This window comes from Nematocida parisii (assembly GCF_000250985.1).
Source record: "Nematocida parisii ERTm1 unplaced genomic scaffold supercont1.6, whole genome shotgun sequence".
NCBI classification, from domain to species: domain Eukaryota; kingdom Fungi; phylum Microsporidia; genus Nematocida; species Nematocida parisii.
The window spans coordinates 1-25,358 of NW_013524651.1; the positions used below are offsets into that span (position 1 = coordinate 1).

Consider the following 25,358-nt stretch of genomic DNA (forward strand, 5'->3'; position numbering starts at 1 on the left):
GCGTGCCTACTAGATGTGTATAACTTGAGATAAATAGATAGTGATAGTGCGCTACCGTGCTCTTTTGAGGATATATTACACCGTCTAAGAAGTATTATTTATACTTATATATAATAGCATGGCCTATTAATATTTTTACTTTTTACATTGCATTATTCTCTTTAGTATTTGTAAGAGTGCTTTGAAATTATATAGAAATAAAAATAAGATTCCAGTGGACAATAATCAAAACTTACTTATTATAGACCATTGCCGTGGTATAATACGAATTGTTAAACATATTACAAAAGAAATACCTGTGAATGCTATCCTTAACTGCATACATTAATGAGTACACAATAGAGTAGAATGCCCTAGCCATATAAATAGTAAACTATATAAATCCAGTTATTTATTGAATGTACACAATATATACTATACTCCAGTCTAATTAATAATAATTTGGGTTTTATAATATATATATATATATATGTGCTTATAATAATTGTAATAGAAGTATAGTCTACGCATTTTAGTGCTTTCTTGTTCATATAGTAATTGGATTGGTTGAAGAACTCCCAGGAACTACATGCGTAGCACAGCTTTGAAAATGTTTTTTTATTCTTTCGTATTTTTCTACACTTTCTGTATTCGTCTCTAAATACAGCCAGCCTTTTCCTGCTTCAAGAACCATCAAAATACGATTAAAGTCCATTCCTCTTATACTTGTCATATGCGCTATATACCTGCTGGTAATCTTTAATGGATCTATGTTTGTATATAGATAAGAAATTACTTCTAAATTATATGGGGTATTTATGCATGCATATGATAGCCATAAGAAACAAATCTCATCTAACACATTATTATGATCTACTCTGAATGACTTTATATGCTGTAATGCCCATGATAATGTTACAGGCATGTACTTGTTAACTAGTTTAACACACATTATTTCAAATGATTTATATGATTCAAATATGCCAAATAATTCCCTATTGAAAATGGCATGTGCCAATATACTATGGAAAGAGTTTTGAAAGGACTTCTTTGTTTCGCTTATATTTATTAAAGCGCTTAGTGCGGTTCTCACATCATCAACTCCAAGCTCTGATATGGGAAGATTATCTGTATTATATTCAATGCTTGGAAAGTATTTTTCATGGTTAAAATTGCATATAAATGGGGTTAGTAAAATCATCTTTCTTATTCTTGGATTATCAAGACAAACACTCCCTATAATATTTGATGTAATCCGTAATATTTGATTGCTCTCTGGCAATTTTTGTATAGTATTGTGTATTAAACGATAATTTATAATCGACATTTTATACCATAGAGAGTTTATACGCCCACATAAGAAAATATAGTTTACTGATATCTTCATTTTAGCTATCATGCCAACAATTGCACTATAGCTTTGAGCCGGCAGTTTTTTATTAAGCCGTTCTATGCTATTATTTAAATAATTCCAAATAATTATTTTAATATGGCTTTTTGCAGAATTATATATTCTTTGCATATCCATTAGCTCGTTTTTTGCATCTTCTGAAAAGGCACTGAAATCAGACACAAGAGAAAATTTAGAATACTTAGACAAAATGTCTAGTTTTATACTTTCTTTTTTACCCTTAGCCTCAAAACCGAGTACAATGCTTCCAAACATACCAAACATCAGATTCTCAGTAGGTAAGTATTCTAGCCCTGATGAGTCAATACTGATTTTATGATTACCTGCAATATAGTTAAAAATAAATAACAATACTTTTTGCATATTAATTATTCTTTCTACCCCTCCATTGTGTGAACTGTTAATTGTACCTTCTATAGCAACTCTTATATTAATATTTTCACCAAACAGCTCATATATCACATATATAATGTTCTCTAGCCCACCACACAGCTCTGTTCTACTCTCTCTTACATACCTAATGTTTGGATTGCTCAACCTTGATACAACTCTGCACCAGTCTCTGTGTTTTTCCTGGCTTGCACTCTCTGTGGGTACTGAATATTTATTAAAAAATACTTTTAGGCCTACAGAGGCACCGTGCATGTGCTCAGTTGAACATACATTGGTTTCTGGATTGTATGTAAGACACGTGAACAGATTCAAAAGCATTGTCTCCACATGGTCACTGTACTGTAATGTCTCGTCTTGTACAAAGTCCTCTATGCTCTCTGGATTGTATTCATCCTCTGGCACACGGGTGTAGGAAGGTACCATTTCTATACTTGTGAAGGGGAGAATTGAAGATCTGTCTATTTTATATTTTAGGCTGCACATGTCTATAATATGATTTCGGCGCGTATCTTCATATAAACCGTTCATGTCTATAAAGTAATAATCTATAATTTCCTTAATCAGGTTTTTTTGTTGCTCTGATGTTTTCATGTAGTATAATAATTTCTGTAGCAACGTATGTACACTGTCTAAAAACAGCTTGTACTGCTCTACATTGTCTATGTACTCAAAAATATAAGATTGTATAAGGAATCCTGGACTGTCAAGAAAATAACCCATATTAAAATTACTTTGTGTTTCTGGTTCTCTACACCTTTCTAAATCAGATAAAAAAGGCTCTATACACAGACTCTTAAAAAACTGCACAATCTCTTCTGCTTCCTTCTGGTATACCATCATTCTTTCCACTTCATGCATAATATTCTCCTGGCGTATGTATAAATCAATGTTCTCTGATACACTGTTTGCATCGTGCATCTGCTGATCTGCCTCTTTGGGCACTATGCTTTCCAACCATAAAGGCAGGTCAATAAAGGAAAATTCGTCAAAATCAAATTTTAAAAGTATTCTCTCACCACTATGTATATTTTTTTCTATAGCAATAGGAACATCAATACCCTCTGAAAGAAGCAGCAGTGCAGCAAGAAGATACAGACTGTCCACCTGGCTGCAGTGCGCTCTTAGAAATCGTGTGAAAGAGTCATTTCTACATGGCTCAATAGAAAGATTATTATTTTCACACGGAAACATATAAATCATTGTTTTGTGGTAGTAATATAAATAATTAGGGGTATATCTACGCCCAATACCACTACATTTATATGCATTATCATTTTCTGGGTTTCTGGTATATATATAGAAATGCTCATTCTCTGTCGATTTGTCACTTTTCTTCAGACTATAATCAGTATTTATTTCCTGTGAAAACATCCGCTTGTTGTACATATAACTGCTCTTGTGCATGATGTACGTTCTGAGTGGGTTTAGCGGTCCATTGTGATTGATTAGTGTGTTTTTATCTATATAGCCCGAACTTTCTAATACTGCTTTTATGTCACTGAGCTCTAGTCTTGCACACACTGTGTACATCATTATTAACAATTTTATGATCATACTGTTTTTCATGCTAGGTATAAATAAAATATTTTTTATTGCTTAGTTTGGTTTTCAATATTTTTTTAATAAAATTGGTTTATTGATATAAGGTTTGCAAGGGCTATCGTTTTGGGTGTTATAATACACTTTAGGTGTTCTGTACTCTTTCTTTACATAGCCTTTCTCTCCTTCTTATTTAGTATTTCAATGGTATTCGGGTTATTTGATTTTCTATTAACTTCTGTGCTCTTTTGTTTATAAACCTTTCATATATAAATTATTTTAAAGTAGTAAATAGACACATTTTTACTAGAAAATTATAAACATAGAAATAAAATATACTGTATTAGAACATACTAAACACTTACAAAAATAACTTATTTTGCATATGAAAAAACAAAAACTAGCAATTAAGAGCATATTCTAAGTAGAATCTTCGCACTGTCAACAGAAATAAACAAGAAAGTATGTCATTTGTGTTAAAGAGATTGCAGTCAAAAATTATAGCTTAAAGTAGGTTAATATAAAGAAACATTTATTTATAATAATAGTATACACCAAGATTTTTTATTAAATAGAAAAATAGAAATACTAAGTGAATAAATAAGATTTTTCAGAATATTTCTATGTATATATAGATAATTTAAAATTTATAGCAAATAATAACCAAGAATGTATTATTAAAGTATAATTTATATGCTATTTAATATGAATTCGTGTATAAAAATTTTAACTTTCTGTGTATTATAAGACAGAAAAATAAAGAAGTACATTAAGAATAGTATAGCAAGGTAAATATATTTAAAATATTCATTAATAAATTAGATTACCTAAAATATAAAAAAAAATATAAAAAATAAAAATAGACAGAGAAGCAGAATAGAATAGTAAATTTTCAGAAGGATGCATTAAACTAAGAAGAAAGACTTTTTAGTTTAAATTAGTATAGAAAAGAATGGTTTTAGTCCATTAGAAAAATTTAAACTAAGCGATAACCACAATTTAAATATAATTAATCCAGATTTATTAGGTATACAATATAGCTTTAAGAAGATAGAAGTGTTTATCCAGAGTTTAAGTTATTTTGATATGAAGTTTGTTTTCTTTTCCTCTTCTTAAATGTGAACTATTATTTACCACAACCAAATCTGGATATTTATTTACTTTCCGAAGTCTTTATATAATTTCTTGTTTTTGATAATCACTCGTCATGAACCTCAATCATCAATACTTAGCGCCAATGGCATCCCCTGATCATCACTAAACGCCACTCCTTTGATAACAAAAGATTTATTCGTCGCATCTAGGATCATAGCGGGGAGAACGCCCCGGATGGCGATTATGAAATCCGTATGCGCAGAATAACAATAATGCCGTATATTCCTAAGTAAAATTGTTCACAAGAAAACTACTATTCTTATAATTTAAATGTATCTTAAAGAACAGTACCTATGCCTGTGAGCTTATAACCCGAAATACATAAAATAGGCATAGAAAGGCTGTGTTCATAAAGACAGATTACACATCTATATTATCCATTCCATCTGGCGCTTGGTAGCAAGACTTTGTGTGTGCACTGGCCATTTGTTTAAGCATTTTTGGACGTACGCGAGGCTTGCTCTCTTCAGTATGCATGCTAATAAGGACTTCTGTTGGAGTGCCTTGCCCAGGCTTTATATAGCTCCAGGAAAACCCGCGGGCCCCCATGACTAGTTTTGTTTCTAGGTGGCCCTTTCCTACCAACCATCGGATAGTTCTGGATAGCAGATCCTTAGTTTTTTTTGAATAAGACCGCATTTCAGTAATAAGATGCCCCTCAGTAATAAGCTTTTCTTTCTGCACAACCTTAATAATCTGCAGCGCTTCCTGTAAACAGTTGATTTGTTGAACAGACCCACCTCTTTGGCAGTTATCACATCCATCACCACAGAACTTATTAAATGTTTCTCCAAAGTAGTGTAGAAGAAGGTGTCTCCGACAATCTGTTTTATTCTCACAGTACGATATAACTTCTTGTAGATGTCTTCGCTGCCGAGATTTGGCTTCTGCTGACGCGCTCTCATTTCTATCAATCATATAGTCTATTTTTTTCTTGTCGCTGTATGTATAATACAAAACACACTCGGAGTTCAGCTGGTCCCTTCCAGCACGCCCGGTTTCCTGATAATACCCCTCTAATGACTTTGGGAGGGAGTAGTGCAGAACATATCGAACATCTTTTTTATCAATGCCCATCCCAAATGCAATTGTAGCAACAATCACACGAATGTGCGAGGAGTCCCACTCTCGAGCCCGTTCAGTTCTTTCCTTTGTGGATAGGCCCGCGTGGTAGTACCCAGCTCTAATTCCATGGTCTTTTTGCAAAGTTTCAGCGAGCCACTCACAGTCTCGCTTAGAAAGACAGTAAATAATCCCAGAGTCTTCAGGATAGTGCGTTTCTATAAAACTTACAATCTCGGCTATCTGGTTTTTTGTCTTTGGAATGACTCGATACTTCAGATTTGGACGATTAAAGCTTTGGGTAAATATCTTGCAATTCTTTAGCCGCAGAGCATCAGTCACATCCTTTTTAACTGCTGCAGTTGCAGTTGCAGTAAGTGCAGTGATGGGAATATTGGGATACCTCTCTTTCAGGCGAAACAGCTGTGTGTAGTCCGGCCTAAAGTCATGTCCCCACTGCGAAACGCAGTGTGCCTCATCAATCACAAACCGCGTGAGCCTATTTTGCTGCGAAAGAGTTTCTAATGCCCGGTTGAAAGTCTGGCTTTCCACAAGCAGCTCAGGAGTCGCATACACGATTTTAGTAACTGGCATTCTCTTTTCTGTGGGTTCGTGCTTGTCTTTATCTAGCCCAACCATTAAAATCATGTGGTATGCAATGTCTCGCTCACTTTTAGTAAGTGAAGAATTAATTGCGACAGCAGGAATTCCCTTTGCAAGAAGATTCTTTATCTGGTCTTGAATAAGTGCTAACAGGGGGCTTACCACAACAGTGATTCCCCTGGATATTATTGCAGGAAGCTGAAATGTCAGAGACTTTCCTCCCCCCGTGGGCATTAGCACAAACACATCGCGGCCATCAAGCACTGCACTAATGATCTGCAGCTGATTCTGCCGAAAGTCGTATAAACGAAAAACTTTTCTAAGACACACATACGCCTGTATCTGTTTAAATGTAAGTTCGCGAGAGCCTGGGTCTGCCTCGGCCTGTGTGGCCTGTGTGTCACCATCTTCAGACAGCAAGATTTCTGGCATGGGCTCATGCTTTTCCAATGCGCTCTGCTTCTGCAAACTCTCCATAGGGATTTTAAATACTCCATTTCTTGCTAACTGGGGTACAGTTTCGCATTCTTCTGACATATCTCTCTGTTGAAAAATGCTTTCTTTAGTTCTGCTGCCAATGCCAGTGTACGCATCATTTATTTTGCTAGCGTTCATGCATCTATCAAATTCGTGCAGATTTCTATTTGTCTTATCAGAATATGATAGATCAGAAGATCCCAAAGGATACCGCGAAGTATCCTCTACATTTATTGCTTTCAAGTCAATCTCCTTATTCATGCACTTGCTTCCATGCGACATGTGCGCATATTTTCCTTGCTGCGGCCTGTTTTCTATTAATGTTTTCTCACTAGATCGAGCTCTTTCCAGCACAGAGCTTATTAACTGAGCTCTTTGCTCTAGAAGTATGTATACCTCGCGCATGCTTCTATCCATGGCATCGCAAACAGCATGGCTCAGCTCAACTATTCTTCTCTCTTCATCTGCGTTTGCATGCCCTTCCCAGGCATTCTTTCCTGTTCCGTGTGCATCTTCAAGAGTTGCTTTTCTTTTCCCAGATGATGCTTCCTTGGACACAGACAGCTTTGAAGAAAAGTGAAAAATCTCGCTAGAGTCTCTTGTGTTATTGGTTTCAAATGTGTTTTCGGTTGTTAAATCATGCATGTTCTGTATAGTGCTTTCTCCTAAAATCGTGCTTCCTTGGGCAGAGTCAGTCATTTCTACAAACTCTACGCCGCTGCTACTTGAATCATTGTCCTTTTCCGTATTAATTTTTGTCAGTGCATACTGTATCATAGGGTCTACTTCATCCAGCTTCTTCATTATAAAAATAATTCGGGATGAGCAAACTCATGCATTTTTATAAATACTTAGACTTGAAAGAAGAATCGCTATATGGCATGCAATATGTATAATGCATTGTAAAACCTATTAAATCAGTTGTATCTGCGTATGTACACAATACAAGAGCACTTAACAGGCCTTTTGAAGCTAGTTTATTTTCGGGTTACATCGGGTTTGTATTTTTACTAAACATGCTAAATAGTGCTAAATAGTTTACACATGCCAAGAGAAATTATGAAAATCATGTAAAAACCAAAATATATCCAAAATTATTTTAGAAAAATGTTTATTCACTGCGTCTCTTTGTCTGTACTTTTTTCAATCGGAAAAACTCTTCTCTATCTTGCTCATCAAGCTCTGATTGAACGTATGAAATTGTATTTTCTAATTTTGGAATAAGCACATGTTCAAGCGCATTTACTCTTCTATTTGTAGCCAGAACCATCTGGTCTATCATTTCAAATGAAACCTGAAGGCTTCCCATCTCTACAAGCAGAGACAAGCACCGAATGAATTGGTTTCTAGTGTCTCTCAAAAGCTTTCCAGATGTTCCCATAAATACCATTGGGGTAATTTCTTCTGCTATTTTGTATGAAGGTATTATTAGCCCTGCAAGCCCTTCTAGACCTATCTGCACAGAAAGAGGGGAGGATTTAGCTTGCTGCAGAGCCAACCTCATATCCCCTCCATAAAACTCTGTTCTTGAAAGAAAAAAGAACGCACTTTCGATTTCTTTCTCTAGCTCGTGCTTCTTCTGCAAAAGCTTTGAAGCAATTTCCCGGTGCTTCATTTGAAGAGCATCTCCTCTTCGCTTGATAAGATTCTTTCCCTTTTCTGCCCCCTGCACACGGCCTTGAAGCTGCCCTAGCGACATTCGTGTCGGAAAAACTGCAAGTCTTTGTTCGCCTGCTCCCATAACAATTTTTATTTTTACTGCGTCTAAACACAAAAGAGCAACGCACACTTTGGATTTAATAAAAAAATATTAATAACATAGAGATCCAAGTAAATATTTCTATACTCCGAAGCATGCATGGCATTCTGGAAAGAATCAACTTAAAATTTTAAGAACCCCAGCATATAGACATATATAAATGCGGGTGCAAATCAAATTAAAATACCACAGTAAATAAAACACTCTAAAAATATAGTTTGGAGTATATATAAATTAAAGCATAGAAAGTAGTTTAATTCTAATAAAAATATTTCATAAATCTTACTATAGATATAGAAAAAGACTATAATATAAAGAGCCACACTTAAAATATTTATAATGATCTAATTAATATTTTGGAAAAAGCAATAATAGGTGTTTATTCAAAACTTTTTTATAATAATGGGCTGTACTTAGAGTTTCAGACTATTTCATGCCATTAAAATTCAATAACATCCATGAAAATTAATGATGAATATGGTGAACATCCTAAAAATAAAAAGAATTCTTGACTATAAAATTTAAATTATAGAAACATAAAACTCTCCATTTATTTATTAGGACAGACTTTTTATATTTTTTCTATTTAAAACAATGCTCTTTTTTCTTTTTCACTCTGATGCTTTTCATATGGTTTTAAAACATTATTCTTCAAAACATCATATTCTTCAATAGAAACTGAACTAGAGTTTTTATCAGTAGATGCTGCTATATCATCCTGCAGTGTGTGAGCAGATTTGTCTCCTTTAGCGGGTTTTTTGTCTACTGAAGCAGGCTTTGAGTACTTGTCTAACATATTAAAGTAGACAATCTGGTCATCAATCAAATTCTGGGATGGGCTACTGGCGTCTGGTTTTATGTCGGCTACCTTTGAATAGCCAATAACAAATTGTGATTTTGTTTTTTCTCGGATCAATGAAAGTGTATTATGCTGGTTAATGCTAATAAAAGAGCATCGGGTCATAATGAAACGTATGGCAACACATACCCGGTGGACAGATTCTTCAAGCATTCCCTTCTCATTTGTATTTATTTCATTCATGCGATTCTCCAGCTCCTTAAAGATGCACATGGCAATATTATTGATCTTATCCATGTCAATGAAGTAAATAGAGTTTTCATCGTTCTGTTTTTTAACACTGCAGCTTGGGCCTGTTGTTTTTATGCTAGATTCTTTGCGTGCTTTAACATTCAATTGCTTAAACAGCATTTCCTTAATTAAAGATTGCTTCTTTTCATTAGTGCTGCTGCTTAACATATACTTGTCTAAAAATCCATTTATATCAATAATTGTTTTTTCGGTGGTTTCTACTTTAATCTCCTTTGTAAGGTCAATTGTGTTCTTAGAGTCGCTGCTGCTTGTAGATGGCTTGAATATTATAGGGCCGCAGGTGGCAAAGTATATACTGCTGGGCGAAGAGTTTTTTTTTGTAGCATTAGCTGAAGAAATGTCGTATTGGTTTGGGGTTTTGAGCTTTGTTTTATCCAAAACAGGAATTTCACTATTAATTTTTGCAATAATATCATCTAACGACTTCACCATGTTTTCTATCACGGTAGATGTTCCTTTCTTGTATTTACTTATTATCTCCTGTTTCCGCGCCTTTCTATCTTCTTGCATCTCGCTGCTTTCTATATTCTGTCTAATTTTTGATATAGCGATTGTTGTTGAGGCGCCGTTCTTAATAAGAGTAGATATTTCTTCTGAATTTACTGCTGCTTCAGTAATGTCTCTGATCATCTCTATCTCATTTAGAATTGAAGTACCTATTGGCATTTGCATCTTGTGCAAGAATAAAGCTAGGCTTGCAGAGTATCTCAGCGCAGACAGACTTTTACTGCTTAATTTTAGACCCTTTATATTTTTTCCTACACAAAAGTCCTCAAGAGTTTTTTCAATTTCATTTATATTCATAGAGAGCTGATTGTTCTTTAGGCTTTTATATGACTGGTTGGCTTTCAATAAAGAAACAATTACATTCTGTCTATTAAGTATTACATCTTTTTCTTTAGAGGAAGTCTTGTTAGATGGATTTGGGTGCATAAAAGATTTGCTAGAATCTCTGCCCTCTTTTATTTGGTGGTTTAATTCATCTATTCTGTGCTTTATATCACGAGAAACGACACTATTAGTTGTATTTTCTAAAAGCTTGCCATTCTTATCATTTTTCTTTTTTTGTGCCTCTATAGCATCTTTATTATTCTCTTTTAAGCTTTCTATTCCTTTCTTACCAGGGTAATTAAATTCAACAAATTTGTTTTTGTCCTCTATTTTTATACTTAGAACATCTTTAGAATCTATAATTTTTTCATTCCTCATTATTGGGGCTTTTTCTTTCTTTTTAGTCTCTTCAGTCTTTGTTTTCTCCTCCTTTTTCTTTTTTTCAGCTTCCTCTAGTTTCTTTTTCTCCTCTTTTTCTTTTTCCTCTAGTTTCTTTTTTTCAGCTTCTTCAGCCTTTATCTTCTCCTCCTTTTTCTTTTTTCAGCTTCCTCTAGTTTCTTTTCTCCTCTTTTTCTTTTTCCTCTAGTTTCTTTTTTTCAGCTTCTTGAACTATTTTATTCACCTCTTCTGGCTTTTTGCCGGATTTCGCGTTAGATATACTTCCACTTGGGCTGGTACTAGATTTTTTTGGTGGTGCTCCGCTGCTTTTTTCATTACAACTATACAGAAGAATTATCATCCCTAACATAAATATTATTCCTACAACTATTGCTGCTGTATATATATTTATTTTTTTTATATTCATGCATTTACAGAATGCGCTTGTATTATATAGACAAATTATACGTGATATGATTGTTGATATATTATATTAATGTGATTTTGGGCTAATATTTTTCTTATCATTAATTTCTTATAAATTCCACAAATGGCTTTCTGAGTTGATTTTTGTATGCGCCAATTGAATCTTTCTCCTACTGCATGGGGAGAGAAGTGTCCCTATCATATAAAATAAATTCTCCTTATTTGAGCTGAATTGCTGTAGAATTATTTTCGGGTTATGCTATAAAATAATCGATAAACATAAGCCAAAGCAAACCTCTATAAGAAATTGTAAATAAAAATCATGCGCCGCAACTGCAGAAAAACAAGAGAAATGGATATAAAATATGTGCATATTAAGTATAGCAACAATATCCTAAATTCAATCCTAAATTAATAGATGGTCTTTTAATTATTGAGTTAGCTGCTTTTTCCTTGAAGACTGAGACAAACAAAAACTTATTATTTATTGAATCCACGCGGTCCTTATATAGGCGACTTCCAATCACAAAAGCTGTCACTCACATATTTTAATACTCCAAACATCATCATTTTGTTTGAAATTCTGAATCTTACTATCCAAAACCAACAGCAACAATATTTAAAATTTAATCCTAAATTACTAGACGGGCTTTTAATTATTGAGTTTAAGGCACTTAAATATTTATACTAAATTTCGAGCTATTTTCAATCTGAGTACTACAAACATACATATGCATATTTAAACACGTAAGCACTTCGATTTTTATTTAGATTGAATTTCAGACTATCTAAAATAAACAATTTTAGTTTGGTACTGAGTTTATATCATTATTTATTTTTCTATTTAATTATTAACATTGGTGTTTCAAATTACATTTGGCTAATAGCTATACTATAAACTACAAATTAATAAGAGTGCCTTTTATGCACGGCGAAAAGAGTCTTTGTATATATATGTCTATATATTTCTAATTGTTCTCTAAATGCGGAAGTATTGGACGAGCTCCAATTCCTAAGTCCTGCCCTGCTGGGCACTCTTCACAGTCAACTTCTTCAAAATACTCTTTCAAACTCTCCACTGCACCAACAAAGTGCGATATTTCTTCATTTGGATATTGGCTTTCAGATAATTTAAGAAGAATATTTGCCAGTCCATCCACTATGTCATGTAGTGACTCAATTGCTGTTTTTTTAGATGTATCCATTGGATTTATAAAACTATTTTGTATTTATTCTATTTTTCAACAGTACGCTGGCATATATAATAGTAGAAGTAGGAAAATCTATTTTTCTATTTATTCACCATAACGAAACACAATATAATAGTATAGTTGAAGAGTTTCAAAAACATATTTGCACACACCCATACTATATACTTAAATATGTAAAATAATACAGCACCAGAAAAGAATATAATTTTATAAATACCCAGAAATCATATAATTGCACGAATAGTATATATCATAAAAATATAAACCAACCACCGATATGCATATCTTCAATTTTTTAGAAAATTGGAAGCGTCAGTAATTCTATGAGCAATAGTATTAATTAGATTCTTTAACAGCTAAATTTTCTTTTTATAATAATATTCGAATATTTCAAGCATTGTTTAAGAAGTAATATAAAACATTGAAATTAGTGTGTATTCGTGCTTGTTTAGTTAACTTACATATTTATAGGATATTAATAGAAAATTTAAAGCTTTTTCTTTCCGGCTATAAGAAAATATTATACAGTAGCAATTTTGTAAATAGTTTAATTTATGCGGCCAGTAGCACAATTTATATGTAAAAGAAGAATAGTGTAATACGTTCCTATAAATGCAGAATTATAAAGTAGTGTGCAGTATATTTATGAGTTACAGGCAAGTGTGGGCAGTTTTTCATTTTTAGAAAAACTATAGAATTATTTTTATTTTTAGACCCCAGCATGGCAGCAGAGTTAAAAACAGAAGCACAACAGCCAGAAACACAGAAGACTGACAGACAAGAAAAAGGACAGAAAGGAGGAATGAGAAAGCCCAGAGAAGAGAAGAAATGGGTTCCAATGACAAACTTAGGAAAGATTGTTCAGATGGGAAAGATGACACTGAATGACATCTACACCAACAGTTTAAAGATCCAGGAGCCAGAAATTATTGACTTCTTAGTTGGATCCAAGCTTAAGGACGAGGTTCTGTGCATCAAGTCCATCCAGAAACAGACAAAGGCTGGGCAGAGAACAAGAATCAAGGCCGTTGTCATTGTTGGAGACGGAAATGGAAGTATAGGTCTTGGAGTAAAGTCCGCAAAGGAAGCCAGAGGTGCCATAGAAAAGGCAACACAGGTTGCAAAGTGCAACATGCAACCAATTGACTTTGGATGGTGGGACAGAAAGATTGGAGAGCCTCACACAGTTAAAGTAAGAGGATCAGGAAAGTGTGGTAGTGTCAACATTACTCTTATTCCAGCACCAAAGGGAACTGGAATTGTAGCAGCAACCATCCCAAAGAAGATTTTCCAGATGGCCGGAGTTAAGGACGTGTTCACTGCCTCATCCGGGCGTACTTCAGCAAGTGAAAACTTTGCTAAAGCAACTATTTCTGCATTACAGAAGTGTAACACTTTCTACTCACCAGAAAACTGGGGAACACCAGAGCCAATCCCATCACCACTGCAGGTATACTCTGATCTTATATCAAACTTCTCCCAGAAACTATCGATATAAACAGCCACTCTAGCTAATAAAGAATAAAGCCTAGTTTATATTTGTCTTTTGCTTGGTAAAGTTTATACAAAATATGATTTCTGAACTTATAATATATTAGTATAGCACAGAAACACCAATTTTACAGTATTATACCAAATGCAGGGATCTTTTAATTTAAAGAATATAACAAGGCATACAAGAGATTATATAAAATATTAAATATATAACCCTAAATTCTTTGCTCTGTTGCAGTATTATACATAATATACCAAAAACGCATTGAATTTCATATTGCAATGCACTTCCAAATGCATTAAATAGATTCCAAAAGATATTTTTGTAAATGCATTAAAGTATTTTTTGGATATTACTTTCAACTAACCACATATACAAAAAATTCCAAAAAGAGCTAACTATCCCAACTAAATTAATATTTCCCTCAAGAAAAAACTCACATGTCCCAAAACACAATCCAAAATACACAAAAACACATAATTTGCAGATTATCTATATAGAAGTTTCGGGTTATAATTCATTGAATGCTTGTTAATCACTCTAACACCGGACCAATATTTTTATTTTTATTCTAGCATGAAATAACACCAATAAATACTGCTTTCCTCGTATAATATTCTTGATTTTTCGAATACTACGCATCTATTTATAGTCTGAGCAATTCTTATTATATTACCTATAATAAATAGACAAGTGGTAGTAATTCAAATAATGAAGTTTAAACGGAAGAAGCAGATAGAAGAACACCCGCCAATAGGATACGATCTAGCCACAAAGAACACTGAATTAAAAGAAGAAATAAAAGACCTGAAAGAACGACAAAACACTCTCTTACAGGAATCACTAAAACACCAATATTTACGGTACAAAATGCAGTCTGACTCTGAAAGAATTCTTACAGAGCAAAGAACTCTTTTATTAGAGATCATACAGAAGATAGAGCAGGGCTTGGCTTTGTTAAAAGAAGAGGAGGCCAAGTCCATAAACAAAAAGGCACGGCAGCCATTTAAAGAAAATCCAAAACAAAAGAATAAACTGTATACAGAATAATTTTATTTGGATGGAGTGGGAGGATGCAATAGAAAGAATCACAGAAAAAGCAAATAATATTGAAAGTGCACTGTCGCACAGCACGCGCACAGAGACACTTGACGCTCTTCTTTTAGAGCTTAGGCAGGACTTGACTACATACAAACACATAATTCAAAGCTCACCAAATGGAGAAAGAACGCTAGCGCAGCTGAGCACTCGAGTGCAGGCACTTAACAGACGGGTTAACATAATGAAAATGTCATATAATGCAGAGAATACGAGAGAAAAGCATCGGATGCCGGATGAGGACTGTCATATAACCCGAAATACAGACAAGCTCAACAAATACATAAAAATTGCATCGCACTCCCTTAGCTCAATAGAGAAACAGCGTGGCATTCTTAAAGGCAGCAGAAAAAAGCTAGAAGACGGCTTGCAGTACTTAGGGTTGTCTGATAGAGTGATAGACCAAATATCCAATAGATATATCACCGATTACAGGATATTTAAAGCACTTACAGCTATTTTTATTCTTTTGTTCATATATGTATTCCTTCTTAGGAAGTAATTTCAGGCTATTTCAAGATATGCCCAAAATGGCCTAAAGAATATAAATAAAAGAACAAAAACGTGTAGAAAGCAATTTAAAAGTTAAATACACTGCATATTCGAATATTTGAGAGATGTATTTTATATTATATTTTTTATTTATACTCCATTGTATATAACCCGAATAACGCTAAAAATTAAATTTAAAAGAAGTTCTTTAATAAAGATATATTCTACTCTACTCAGAAGATTTCGAGGTACATACAGACTTTGGCTATTACATCTCTACACCATGATATAAATTGCTCATTTTATGCGCATAAATAAAAACAGTCTGTGTATATTATATTTTGGGAATCTTGTACTCAAAATATCCAAAACAATCCCAATGGATCTATTTATTTATAGTCTAATAATGCATGTGTTTGATAAATTAAAAAGTATTATATTTTCTTTGTTTCGGGTTATCTGTCATATTGGCTATATAATATCTTTAAAATGTATACGGCTCTAGTATAATTAATCAATCAGTAGTTGCTGCTGCAAAACACCTTTTTGAGTTAAGTGTAGATAATAAACAACAGGATATATACTTAATAATAACAAAATAATATTTAATTATTTCAGAACCCTCTGCAGTGTGTGAGTAACGGTAGGCTATGGCAATTATACGCAGCAGTGGTTGGATAGCCGTATAATTAAAACTACTTTGATCGATTAAACCATTTGGATAATTTGCTGGTAATCTTCTCCTTAAAGGATTTCTTCTTAGGAAAGGCACCCAGCTCAAGCAAGAATTTGTTTCTGTTGGGACTGGCCTCTAGAGGCATTGACCTAAGTATCTTCTTGTATGCTTCTCCTATCCTGTTTCTGTCAATGTATAATTCTTCTTTAATCTCTCTTGTTCTTTCTTCAGCACTCATATTTTTTGTCCTATCTTTCATATCTTTTTATAGATTACATAACAAATCTATGTCAGTCTCATGGTTTATTGAACTGATATATTATTTAGATCGATATAGTTGATTTGAAAATTCGGGTTATATTCGGGTTACATCGCACCACAGATACATTACATGTTTTCAAAGTAATTTCAAGTTATTACAGAGTGCATTTCGGGCTATATAAGAGCAGTAGATTTGCCCTATTAGTATAAACTAGGCTATTTATGCAATATAAATAAACTTGCGCCTGGAGGGAAGATATAATAATAGATCTATCTTTATTTCACTCTTTCAATATAATTCTGGGGGCTATCTTCATAGCCATGAGCTCTTGGAAGAGCAGCTTGCACGCATATGGCATTTGTATTTTCTGCATTTCTGTGCCCTTTCCGCACCCAGGGCAGCCGCTTGGGCTGATAATTAATTTACACCCACTGCACACATGCGCCATAAACTTGTCCGATGAGATAACAAGCCTTTCTATCAGGATTTCTGATGCACCGTAGCCAATTAAGCAGTCTCTCTCCATTTCTCCCAGACGGAACCCTCCGTCTCGGCATCTTCCTTCTGTGGGTTGCCGAGTAAGAACTGCCCTAGGCCCACGAGCACGTGCGTGCATTTTATCAGTCACCATATGCTTTAATCTCTGATAGAAGACGGGGCCAAAGAAGATCCTAACTGGAATCTGCTCCCCAGAAGTACCACATATCAGAGTTTCCTTTCCTGTTTCACTGTACCCAAGAGAGATCAGCTCATTTGCAATGTCTTGGGCCTTGACTCCGCCAAAGGCTGTGGCTGCGTACTGGGTCAGCTTCTTTGACCCATTTGCAATAGATTTGCCCGTGACCAGCTCTAAAATTTTGCCCACTGTCATTCTTGATGGAAACCCGTGTGGATTCATGACTAGGTCCGGAGAAATCCCCATTTCATTGAAGGGCATGTCCTCTTGCGGAAGAATCAAACCAACCACCCCTTTCTGCCCGTGCCTACTGCTGAACTTGTCTCCTATTCTTGGAATCCTGTGCTCCTTCACTACGGCTTTTATTGTTATTAAATCATCTCCTGTGCGCATAATGGCTGTTTTGTCAATTGATGCGCTGTCCAGCCCTCTGTACACTGCGCCGGCCTTGCTACCCATTGGCGTTCTTCTATCAATAAATGTAATTCCTTCCTGGACCTTCATTCCAGGAGAAGGTATTCCATCTCCAACTATAGTGTCTGCAGCGCCTCCTGGATACGTCCGAAGAGACAAAGCATGTGTTTTAAACAGCAGAGCACGGCCAATACCCCGATCAATCGATGCCTTGTTAAGAATAAGAGCATCTTCTATATCATATCCAGACATACTCATCACAGCAATTGTTAGATTCTGGCCTGCTGGTAGCTCATTATATTTAATTATTTCCATACCTCGGGTGGCTGCAAGAGGTCGCTGCGGGTTAACCATAAAGAAGTTGGCGCCATCCATTCGCCTTCTTTGGTCAACTCCAGTAACTCCCACCCCCTGCTTTCCCATGGCGCACTGATATGTGTTCCTCGGAGACTGGTTGTGGTGCGGATAGGGAATAACCCCCGCTACATACCCCAGAATCGCAGCTGGGTCTATCTCCAAATGGGTTGTGTCCTGCGTTATTTCAGTGCGCCATACTGCTATTAAGGAGTTTTTTGCTTCATTCTGGTCTATGCACTCAATAAGCCCTTCTCTTAGCAAATCATTCACAGTTTTATACCCCTCTTTCAGCAGCCTTATATGAGTCTGTGTTAGCTTTGGCTCGCCATCCTCTACAATAATAAGAGGACGAGTGAGCCTTCCCGTTTCTGTTGAGATAAACAAATCGTTGTTTACCCAGATACCCACTGTGCTGGGAATGCTTCCATTCCTCCGAACTTTTCTGAGCTCGCATGCCATGCGGGCTGGATCACTGCAGATACCAATAATCACACCATTCACCCAGCACTTCTTGGATTTCTCCATATCTCCTGTGGAAATAACAGAAATGTCCTCTATCCCAAGAAAGGAAAGGGCAGAAATAACACTCTCCTCGCTTTCTGCTGGTGTAATTTCTGTTAGCATAGCAAGGCTCTTTACAAGACCACACGCCTCTCCTTCTGGTGTATCTGCTGGACAAAACACCCCCCACTGCGAACAGTGCAGAGCTCTAGGCCCAGAGACCTTTCTTGTTTTCTCAAACTGCGAAGAGACTCGGGAGCACATTCCAATTGCAGAAAGCCTGCTGAGACGTGTGAGCACCTGCGTAATCCCGGCCCGCTCCATACGAAATCTCTTCAGAGACCACGATCCAGTGGAGATTGCACGAAGTAGCCCCGTTGTAATCATCCCCCGATTCATCACTAAAAAGTGCAGAGCATCTAGCTCCTGTGCTCTTGCTCTCTTACACAGCACTCGGTCTAAAGCCTTCTTTATTTCTGTGTTTAGTCTCTTTAGAAGGTCTTCAAAAAGCAGGGAAAGCATTTGCCCAGTTAGCTCTATTCTCTTGTTTCCAACAAAATCCTTATCGTTCTGCAGTGTGTCTGTGTTTCCATTAGCAGTGTCTATAAGCATCCGTGCCATTACAGATAAATATTCTGCCTTTCTGCGCATGTCAGTCCCTGTTCCTGGTATGTGTGCTAGAATAATATCGCAGAGCAGCAGCCGGGCTTCATCTATCCCACCAGACCTAGTCTTTATACGGCTGCCAATCCATGCAAGCGCCTCAAGCTCGGTTCTTATATGAGCTATGCTCTGCACTGGCTGCCCAATCAGTATATCTATCTCCAGGTCTGTGGTGACCCCCATTCCCTTCATAACAATGTTCAGTGGAATGTCTTCAGTCAGTGAGTTGTGCGACAGATACAGCAGTTTCTTTTTCATAACCACCTTGGTTTTACTTTTTCTCTCCAGAGAAGAACTGGTCACTACTGCACATAGATCACCGCGAAAGTCTGTTTCAATCAGTATTCTATTCTTTGCCAACTGCTCCTGCATTAGAAGCACCCTCTCAACGCCCTTGCAAATAAAGTACCCGCCAATGTCATACGGACACTCGTTTTTTGGCCTGGTATACATGGGATTTGTGATCCGCTGCATGTTGCTTGTGTCTATCCCCACTTGGTTCTCCATGAACTCTTTCTGCCGAAGAGAGAGGCGACTGCCAAGCATAATTGGCATCTTTCCTACCACCACATTCCTTGAAGAAATAATATCCTTTCCTCGGGTGTACTCCACATCCACCACAATATCACCAGAGTACGTCATGTTACGTATTCTGCACTCCTCTGGTGTGATATATCTTTTTACCATATTCTCCTCAACTGATGGTGGCTCAACTCGTATGTCTGTGTATTTCATGTAAAAGGCTGAATCCACATCAGAGTCTATGAAGTTATTTGTTCGCAAAACAGTTTTTATTTCCCGCTCTACAAAATCGTTGAATGATTCAATGTGGTGCCTATTAAGCCCCTTTTCGTACAGAAACCGTTCGGTAAATATGCTGTACGGAATGTTCTTGCTGCCATGCGAAGTGGCAACTTGTTCCTTTTGGCGCGAACTCATATTTTTTTGAAAGAAAAGAAAATTTATCCAAATTACCGCATTCGAAATTCCGTTTTTTCTATATTTTACATCTCTAATACTCCATGTTCTTTAATCTATTTACGCTCTACACTTCAAAGTATACAGTGTAAAGCACCCCACTTAAAATTAACACACATGGCTTTGAAAGGTGCTTTAGAAATATATATGTGCGCCTAAATCAGTTAGCAGAGCCCGAATAGTTCAATAAGAAAATTTGCAATATGCCCATAATTGCCAGCATGCATACAGTTTTCTTTTAATTGCATGTGTTTCGAAATAACATAAAATAGCAGAGCTGTTTGAATATTATTTATTTTATCTTTAGTGACCTAGTGACTTTTTAAACATCGCTATAAAGTCTTCTGGCTTGGGATATATCTTTTTGTCAAAATAAAGGCCTTTTTCAACTGCATGTAAGAGAACCTCAGTTGCCTCTTCCTTATTACGAATGTACACAAAAGAAATGCATCCTGGCGAGGCCTTTGATATCGACAGTGCGTATTTATCTAGAGCATCTTCACACTTACCATGCATCAACCGCGCTTTTATTGCCTCTACTGGCTCTGTAGTAAACTTTCGATGGAGCATGACTCGTTTAAAAGACTTTAAATAGCTTGGAACGTACGTGTCTACAATACTGTCTATATCATCAAAAATGCGCCCACCCAGCTCATATCCACCCGCAAGCTCTTTAATTCGAAGATGCACCAGAACACATTTCTCTGGATTGTCAGTAACTCGCAGAGTAAGAATGAGTGAATCTGGGTGTGTTAAAGAAAGACGAAGAACAAACGAGCCAAACGGCCTTTGCTTTAAAACACGGCTTGCTTCTTTTGCAGTCAAATTCTTTACCCGCCAGTGCGACTGTGCGCGCAGGCACGTTTTATTATCTCTTTTCTCCTGCACAACTGCTCTGTAGTGTATCATGTCTAGACCTAGAATCCTAACAGTAAGCCTCTGCCCGTCAACTACATTCTCTCTCACCTTTTGGTTGAGCACAGCAGAGACCTTATTGGCCAGCCGCAGGTGCGTCTCCTGCCGCATTCCCGTGACCACCCCTTCAATCTCCTTTCCATGCATGTTTATTGTAATTCCTGAAGAAAGTGACCACGTTGTCTGCACTGCCAAAAGCTCATCCTCTGGTATTCCGTTAAATATAAGGAACTCCTCGCTGCTGCTTAGCTCTGGGGCACCAGAGACCTCAAAGAAATTCTCAAGCCGGTGCAAACAGTGCATGTATGCTTCCTTAAACAGCTTGTTTTCTATAACAGCCACTGCAGCCGGCTTGGACCACCCAGTGTGTGATACCTTTGTTTCTTTTATGGCCTTTCTTATAGAGTCATACGTAGCATATTCGTCAATAAGAACATTTTCTGGGTCTCCCCCACTCTTCATAAACTCAAGCACATCCTTCTTCAGCTGTCCATACTCGGAAGACTGGAATATCTCAGACTCTGCCTTTTTGTATGCAATTGCATACTCTAAAACAGCAGTGACCACTTCTGGCTTAAGCATCCGCTGCATCAAAACCATACTTGGCACATGCCCATCATTGGAAAGAAGACTCTCCAGGGAACTCACGGGATTTTTCACAACATGGCACAGCACAGAAGAAAGGTCCTTTGCCCCTCCTATTACGCGGAGCATCTCTTCACTTATGTACACTTTGCTTTTGGACTTCATATACTGCTTCAGTCGGTACCCCTCCCCAGAAATCGCCACAATCCCTGCATGGTCAGACAGGTTTATCCCATCCCTTCCCATTGATATCCCGCTAGATACAACTGCACCTTTGCTATCTACCTTTGTGTATCGGGTTTTTCCTTTGTCCATCCATACTCCTAGCACGTTCTCTTTCCCAGGCTTTATGCTCAGAATACTTAGAACCCTATTGAAGAGCTCTATCTTTACGTGCTCTTCTGAAAGTGCAGCAAGCTCTTTTTCTATGCCAGTGCATATATCTTCAGCCGACTTTTCAATAAAATACAGAAGGCTTTCTTCCAACTCCCCCTCTGTTGGAGCACTTCCTTCAAGCCGCTGCACTATTCTTTTCACTGTTTCTTCTTTATTCAGAACTATTCTATAAATGACCCCTCTGGTCTTAAGCTGCTGCAGAAGATACATGTCGGTTTTTGTGATTTTACTGGCTGGTATGTTTATATTTTCAATTCCTTGTATCTCAATGGAAGAAATCACCATGCCTATCTCCACAGCAGCCCTGAATATCCACGGATTGTGAAGAAGCCCCTTCTCACTTGTCAGCTTTGTCTTTTCTTCCCCGCTTGCTTTTTCACTGTTCATCTTTTTCTCCTCAAGATCATTTTTTACCTGCTGGTCATCGCTGTTCACGGCAGTATAGTCGGTGTAGTATATTGATACATTTGTTATTTTCTGCGTAACATTGGCAGCCAACTCCCTGTCCTCGTCCGTGCACTCTGCTGACTGCAGCCTATATACATACCGCACCAGGCGCGTGTACTCCTCTGGAGTCTTAAGCGTGTGCGCACAGGAAATAACCGTTTTTACTTTTTTGTCAATAACCTTGGGCAGCTGGGCAAGTATCTTGTCCTTCTCTCTGTACAAAGAAACAAGCTTTCGCGCCTCCATAAGAGTCGTGTGGTTTTTTTCGCTGTTCAAGAAGTGAAATGACTCTGCAACCGCATCAACCAGACTCTTATCATCTACAATATTACTCACTAACATCTCAATATCTTGCTTCGGGAATGAGGAATTGGCCTCCATTAGCGACTCCGTTACTTTGCTTATAATTTCCTCTTTGTCTATCTTGCTGTATACCTCCACCTTGGGCTGCAAATACTCCTTGTGCCGCTCTTCTTCCTGCTGGTTTTTTTTCACATAGTAGTCCATTACGTGCAAATAGTCAGTTCCGTTGCCAAATATCTCCAGAAGAATGCCTGCTGCTGCTCCACCTGTCATTTTCCAGCCCTCCATTTCTGCAGGCTTTTCTTCTATTGTCTGTTCCGATGAATTCTCCTCAAAAAGATCCTCTATCTCGTCCTTTACATCCTTTTCTTGTTTGTGGACTTTTCTTCTTCTTTCAAATACCTCATCATCACTGTCCTCTTCCCTTTCTCTCTTCATTTAAAAATAGAAAAGAAAATTGCTTAAATAGATTATATTTCGACACATTGCACAAATTGTTTTAAACTGGCTTGCTCTTTAACCCGAAAAAATTAGAAATCTTCTACCGCTAAGCCCATAAACACGTAGTTATATCTAAGTGGCCAGAAATTTTACAGACGCTCTTCTGTTTTCACTGAAATGCTGAATTAAAAGTATTCTGTCTTTATTTTTACACATTATTTTTAAAATACAGTTTTATTTATATTTATTGTTGCTAACAAATTAAACCAAGATAAAATTTTATTAAACTAATTACTAATATATAGTCCCTTGGCAACATTTATTATAAACATAATAGTATAAATCCAGTTATTTCAGAATTCTTTTAAAAATCCTCCATATACGCTGCACACACTCTACTGGCACGAATACTGCACATACATGCCTAATCATTTGCTACTAAAAATAGATAGGGCTTCTTATTATATAAACAAAGTCCAGCCGAAAATGCCCAGAACTTTTATTCATTTGTTTATATATTCTAGTAGACAGAGATTTCTTGTTCTTCAAATTATTATTTTAGAAATATAATATAATCTACTCCAGCGCCTGCTATTATTATCCCATTGGCATTATATTTATCACGGCATCACTACAGGCGCTTGTAATCGTGATTATAGTGGACCCAATTACTTTAATTGTGCTGTTTACTTTTGATGAGTTTCTAATTCTTGTAATAGTTGGTCTGTATGTTGCATACGAAAAAATCCTCCAAGTTTGAATATTCTTAGCAATATCGCTACTCCAGAATGAATTGTTTTTATCTTTTAAGTCATTATACACTCTGTAATAAATCACCTGTAAATTTGCCATTTTATTCATTACCCAAATACACGCACTTAACTTCATTAGCATTCCACAATACTCGTTATATTTTAGGTTAAACCACGCATAAAATGGTATCCAGTATATGTTAATAAACATATTTCTTATCCCTTGTGCCCACTGTTTTATCCCTATACCATAGCACACGACAGGCCTAAACTTAGGCAATTTCACAATCTTCCCTGAAGTCTGCATATCTTTCATCATATCATATATCAAAACTTGGCGTTTGTCATTATACACGGCCTTTAAAGAATGAATAGTTCTTAGAATCCTCCTGGAAATAATCTCTTTCATTCTATTAGAAACAAACGGATTAGTCAATAACTTTTCTAAATTCTCTAAATTTATAAATGATTCTAAAATTCCCTTTTCCTTGACCAGCCGCTCTAGCTGCCGGAAATTTTTGAATGATGGAGTGCGCAATGGAGCTGTCATTGGAAATAGAATCATAATGTTCTCTACAGAAAAGCAGCTTAGAAAGTTATACTCGGCCTCTAATATTTCCTCCCAGTGCTCATCCATCCCTATAATAATGCCTATGTCTCTTTTTCTTTCCTCTATTTCCTTTTCATTGTCTGCAGAATTCCATGTAATTAATGAATAAAACCAGCTTTTCAGAGAATGCCCCAGGGTATTCCTATTATTAAATACCTCAAGGACTCCTTTGTTCTCTAGTAGCATGCGCATTCCATACTCTATGTACCTATCCCCGTGCTCTGTTTTTTTCGTATACAATTCATCCAGCGTGTATGCTGTTACATCTAGTCTTAGCTGCACACGCTCTTTATAAAATACACTAAATTCTCTCAATACGTCCTTTGCTATATGCCAAGTGCTCTGCCGCTGCAAAATAATTGCATTCCTAAAAATATACTCAATCGAAAAGTATGCATCCTGGTGAAGACTGCTTGCACTCACCATGTTCATCCACAGATATATGTTATTTCGGACTGCTACAAACATCTTTTGAATTTCTGTATAAATATTGATTCGCAGTATTCGCATTGTTAGCAGGCTTTCTGCGTATTGCATGCCTATAAACTGCTCTTCAAGAGTCTCATCGTATACCTGCAAAAGCCCACCCCAAAAAATAGTTCTATATAGTTCTTTTGGCATATGCCTAAACATAGTTATGCGTATAAAATATATGATTAAAGTATTGAATAGGTCTCTTATTATGTACATTCGCACGCCATATATATTTGACATATCTCTATACCGATCTGTGTACTTTTCCATGATTTCATCAAACTCTTTAATGTACTGTGTGCTTGCTAGTACATTTCCTAGCTCAGGGTAATTCTTTGCATCCATGATTCATCGGAGCAAAAATTTCTTTTATTTAACTTCTGCCAAATCAAAGCAAAAAAACACCCAGTACGGGACTCGAACCCGCGGCCCTCAGATTAAGAGTCTGATGCTCTACCGACTGAGCTAACCGGGTACATATATTAAAT

The 25,358-nt window shown here is 36.4% G+C and overlaps 13 protein-coding genes and 1 non-coding gene across 14 annotated transcripts; 3 read left to right on the forward strand and 11 right to left on the reverse strand.

Moving 5' to 3' along the window:
* Positions 1 to 381: 381 nt before the first annotated feature.
* On the reverse strand, positions 382 to 3,347 carry NEPG_02176 (uncharacterized protein). The gene has a single exon (XM_013204549.1). The coding sequence runs from the start codon at positions 3,335 to 3,337 to the stop codon at positions 527 to 529; it is 2,811 nt and encodes a 936-aa protein (XP_013060003.1). The 5' UTR covers positions 3,338 to 3,347; the 3' UTR covers positions 382 to 526.
* A 998-nt stretch (positions 3,348 to 4,345) lies between these two features.
* On the reverse strand, positions 4,346 to 7,429 carry NEPG_02177 (uncharacterized protein). Its single transcript, XM_013204550.1, has one exon. The coding sequence runs from the start codon at positions 7,421 to 7,423 to the stop codon at positions 4,838 to 4,840; it is 2,586 nt and encodes an 861-aa protein (XP_013060004.1). The 5' UTR covers positions 7,424 to 7,429; the 3' UTR covers positions 4,346 to 4,837.
* Positions 7,430 to 7,730: 301 nt separating this feature from the next.
* Positions 7,731 to 8,360, reverse strand: NEPG_02178 (V-type ATPase; the record flags this gene model as incomplete). Its single annotated transcript, XM_013204551.1, has 1 exon — positions 7,731 to 8,360. One exon carries the CDS (start codon positions 8,358 to 8,360, stop codon positions 7,731 to 7,733), a length of 630 nt encoding a protein of 209 aa, XP_013060005.1.
* Positions 8,361 to 8,964: 604 nt separating this feature from the next.
* NEPG_02179 (uncharacterized protein) lies at positions 8,965 to 10,698 on the reverse strand (the record flags this gene model as incomplete). The annotated part of the gene is made up of 1 exon (XM_013204552.1): positions 8,965 to 10,698. One exon carries the CDS (start codon positions 10,696 to 10,698, stop codon positions 8,965 to 8,967), a length of 1,734 nt encoding a protein of 577 aa, XP_013060006.1.
* Positions 10,699 to 10,870: 172 nt separating this feature from the next.
* NEPG_02180 (uncharacterized protein) lies at positions 10,871 to 11,125 on the reverse strand (the record flags this gene model as incomplete). The annotated part of the gene is made up of 1 exon (XM_013204553.1): positions 10,871 to 11,125. One exon carries the CDS (start codon positions 11,123 to 11,125, stop codon positions 10,871 to 10,873), a length of 255 nt encoding a protein of 84 aa, XP_013060007.1.
* A 725-nt stretch (positions 11,126 to 11,850) lies between these two features.
* On the reverse strand, positions 11,851 to 12,329 carry NEPG_02181 (uncharacterized protein; the record flags this gene model as incomplete). The annotated part of the gene is made up of 1 exon (XM_013204554.1): positions 11,851 to 12,329. The coding sequence occupies one exon, from the start codon at positions 12,327 to 12,329 to the stop codon at positions 12,093 to 12,095; it is 237 nt and encodes a 78-aa protein (XP_013060008.1). The 3' UTR covers positions 11,851 to 12,092.
* Positions 12,330 to 13,056: 727 nt separating this feature from the next.
* NEPG_02182 (30S ribosomal protein S5) lies at positions 13,057 to 13,839 on the forward strand (the record flags this gene model as incomplete). Its single annotated transcript, XM_013204555.1, has 1 exon — positions 13,057 to 13,839. One exon carries the CDS (start codon positions 13,057 to 13,059, stop codon positions 13,831 to 13,833), a length of 777 nt encoding a protein of 258 aa, XP_013060009.1. The 3' UTR covers positions 13,834 to 13,839.
* Positions 13,840 to 14,541: 702 nt separating this feature from the next.
* On the forward strand, positions 14,542 to 14,880 carry NEPG_02183 (uncharacterized protein; the record flags this gene model as incomplete). Its single annotated transcript, XM_013204556.1, has 1 exon — positions 14,542 to 14,880. The coding sequence occupies one exon, from the start codon at positions 14,542 to 14,544 to the stop codon at positions 14,878 to 14,880; it is 339 nt and encodes a 112-aa protein (XP_013060010.1).
* Positions 14,881 to 14,883: 3 nt separating this feature from the next.
* NEPG_02184 (uncharacterized protein) lies at positions 14,884 to 15,486 on the forward strand. Its single transcript, XM_013204557.1, has one exon. It carries the CDS (start codon positions 14,891 to 14,893, stop codon positions 15,428 to 15,430), a length of 540 nt encoding a protein of 179 aa, XP_013060011.1. The 5' UTR covers positions 14,884 to 14,890; the 3' UTR covers positions 15,431 to 15,486.
* A 555-nt stretch (positions 15,487 to 16,041) lies between these two features.
* On the reverse strand, positions 16,042 to 16,613 carry NEPG_02185 (uncharacterized protein). Its single transcript, XM_013204558.1, has one exon. The coding sequence runs from the start codon at positions 16,353 to 16,355 to the stop codon at positions 16,116 to 16,118; it is 240 nt and encodes a 79-aa protein (XP_013060012.1). The 5' UTR covers positions 16,356 to 16,613; the 3' UTR covers positions 16,042 to 16,115.
* Positions 16,614 to 16,630: 17 nt separating this feature from the next.
* Positions 16,631 to 19,908, reverse strand: NEPG_02186 (RNA polymerase; the record flags this gene model as incomplete). The annotated part of the gene is made up of 1 exon (XM_013204559.1): positions 16,631 to 19,908. The coding sequence occupies one exon, from the start codon at positions 19,906 to 19,908 to the stop codon at positions 16,639 to 16,641; it is 3,270 nt and encodes a 1,089-aa protein (XP_013060013.1). The 3' UTR covers positions 16,631 to 16,638.
* Positions 19,909 to 20,225: 317 nt separating this feature from the next.
* Positions 20,226 to 23,031, reverse strand: NEPG_02187 (uncharacterized protein; the record flags this gene model as incomplete). The annotated part of the gene is made up of 1 exon (XM_013204560.1): positions 20,226 to 23,031. The coding sequence occupies one exon, from the start codon at positions 23,029 to 23,031 to the stop codon at positions 20,251 to 20,253; it is 2,781 nt and encodes a 926-aa protein (XP_013060014.1). The 3' UTR covers positions 20,226 to 20,250.
* Positions 23,032 to 23,340: 309 nt separating this feature from the next.
* On the reverse strand, positions 23,341 to 25,215 carry NEPG_02188 (uncharacterized protein; the record flags this gene model as incomplete). Its single annotated transcript, XM_013204561.1, has 1 exon — positions 23,341 to 25,215. One exon carries the CDS (start codon positions 25,213 to 25,215, stop codon positions 23,632 to 23,634), a length of 1,584 nt encoding a protein of 527 aa, XP_013060015.1. The 3' UTR covers positions 23,341 to 23,631.
* A 57-nt stretch (positions 25,216 to 25,272) lies between these two features.
* Positions 25,273 to 25,345, reverse strand: NEPG_02725. The gene has a single exon. It is a non-coding gene; the product is annotated as a tRNA-Lys (tRNA).
* Between the last annotated feature and the right edge of the window lie 13 nt (positions 25,346 to 25,358).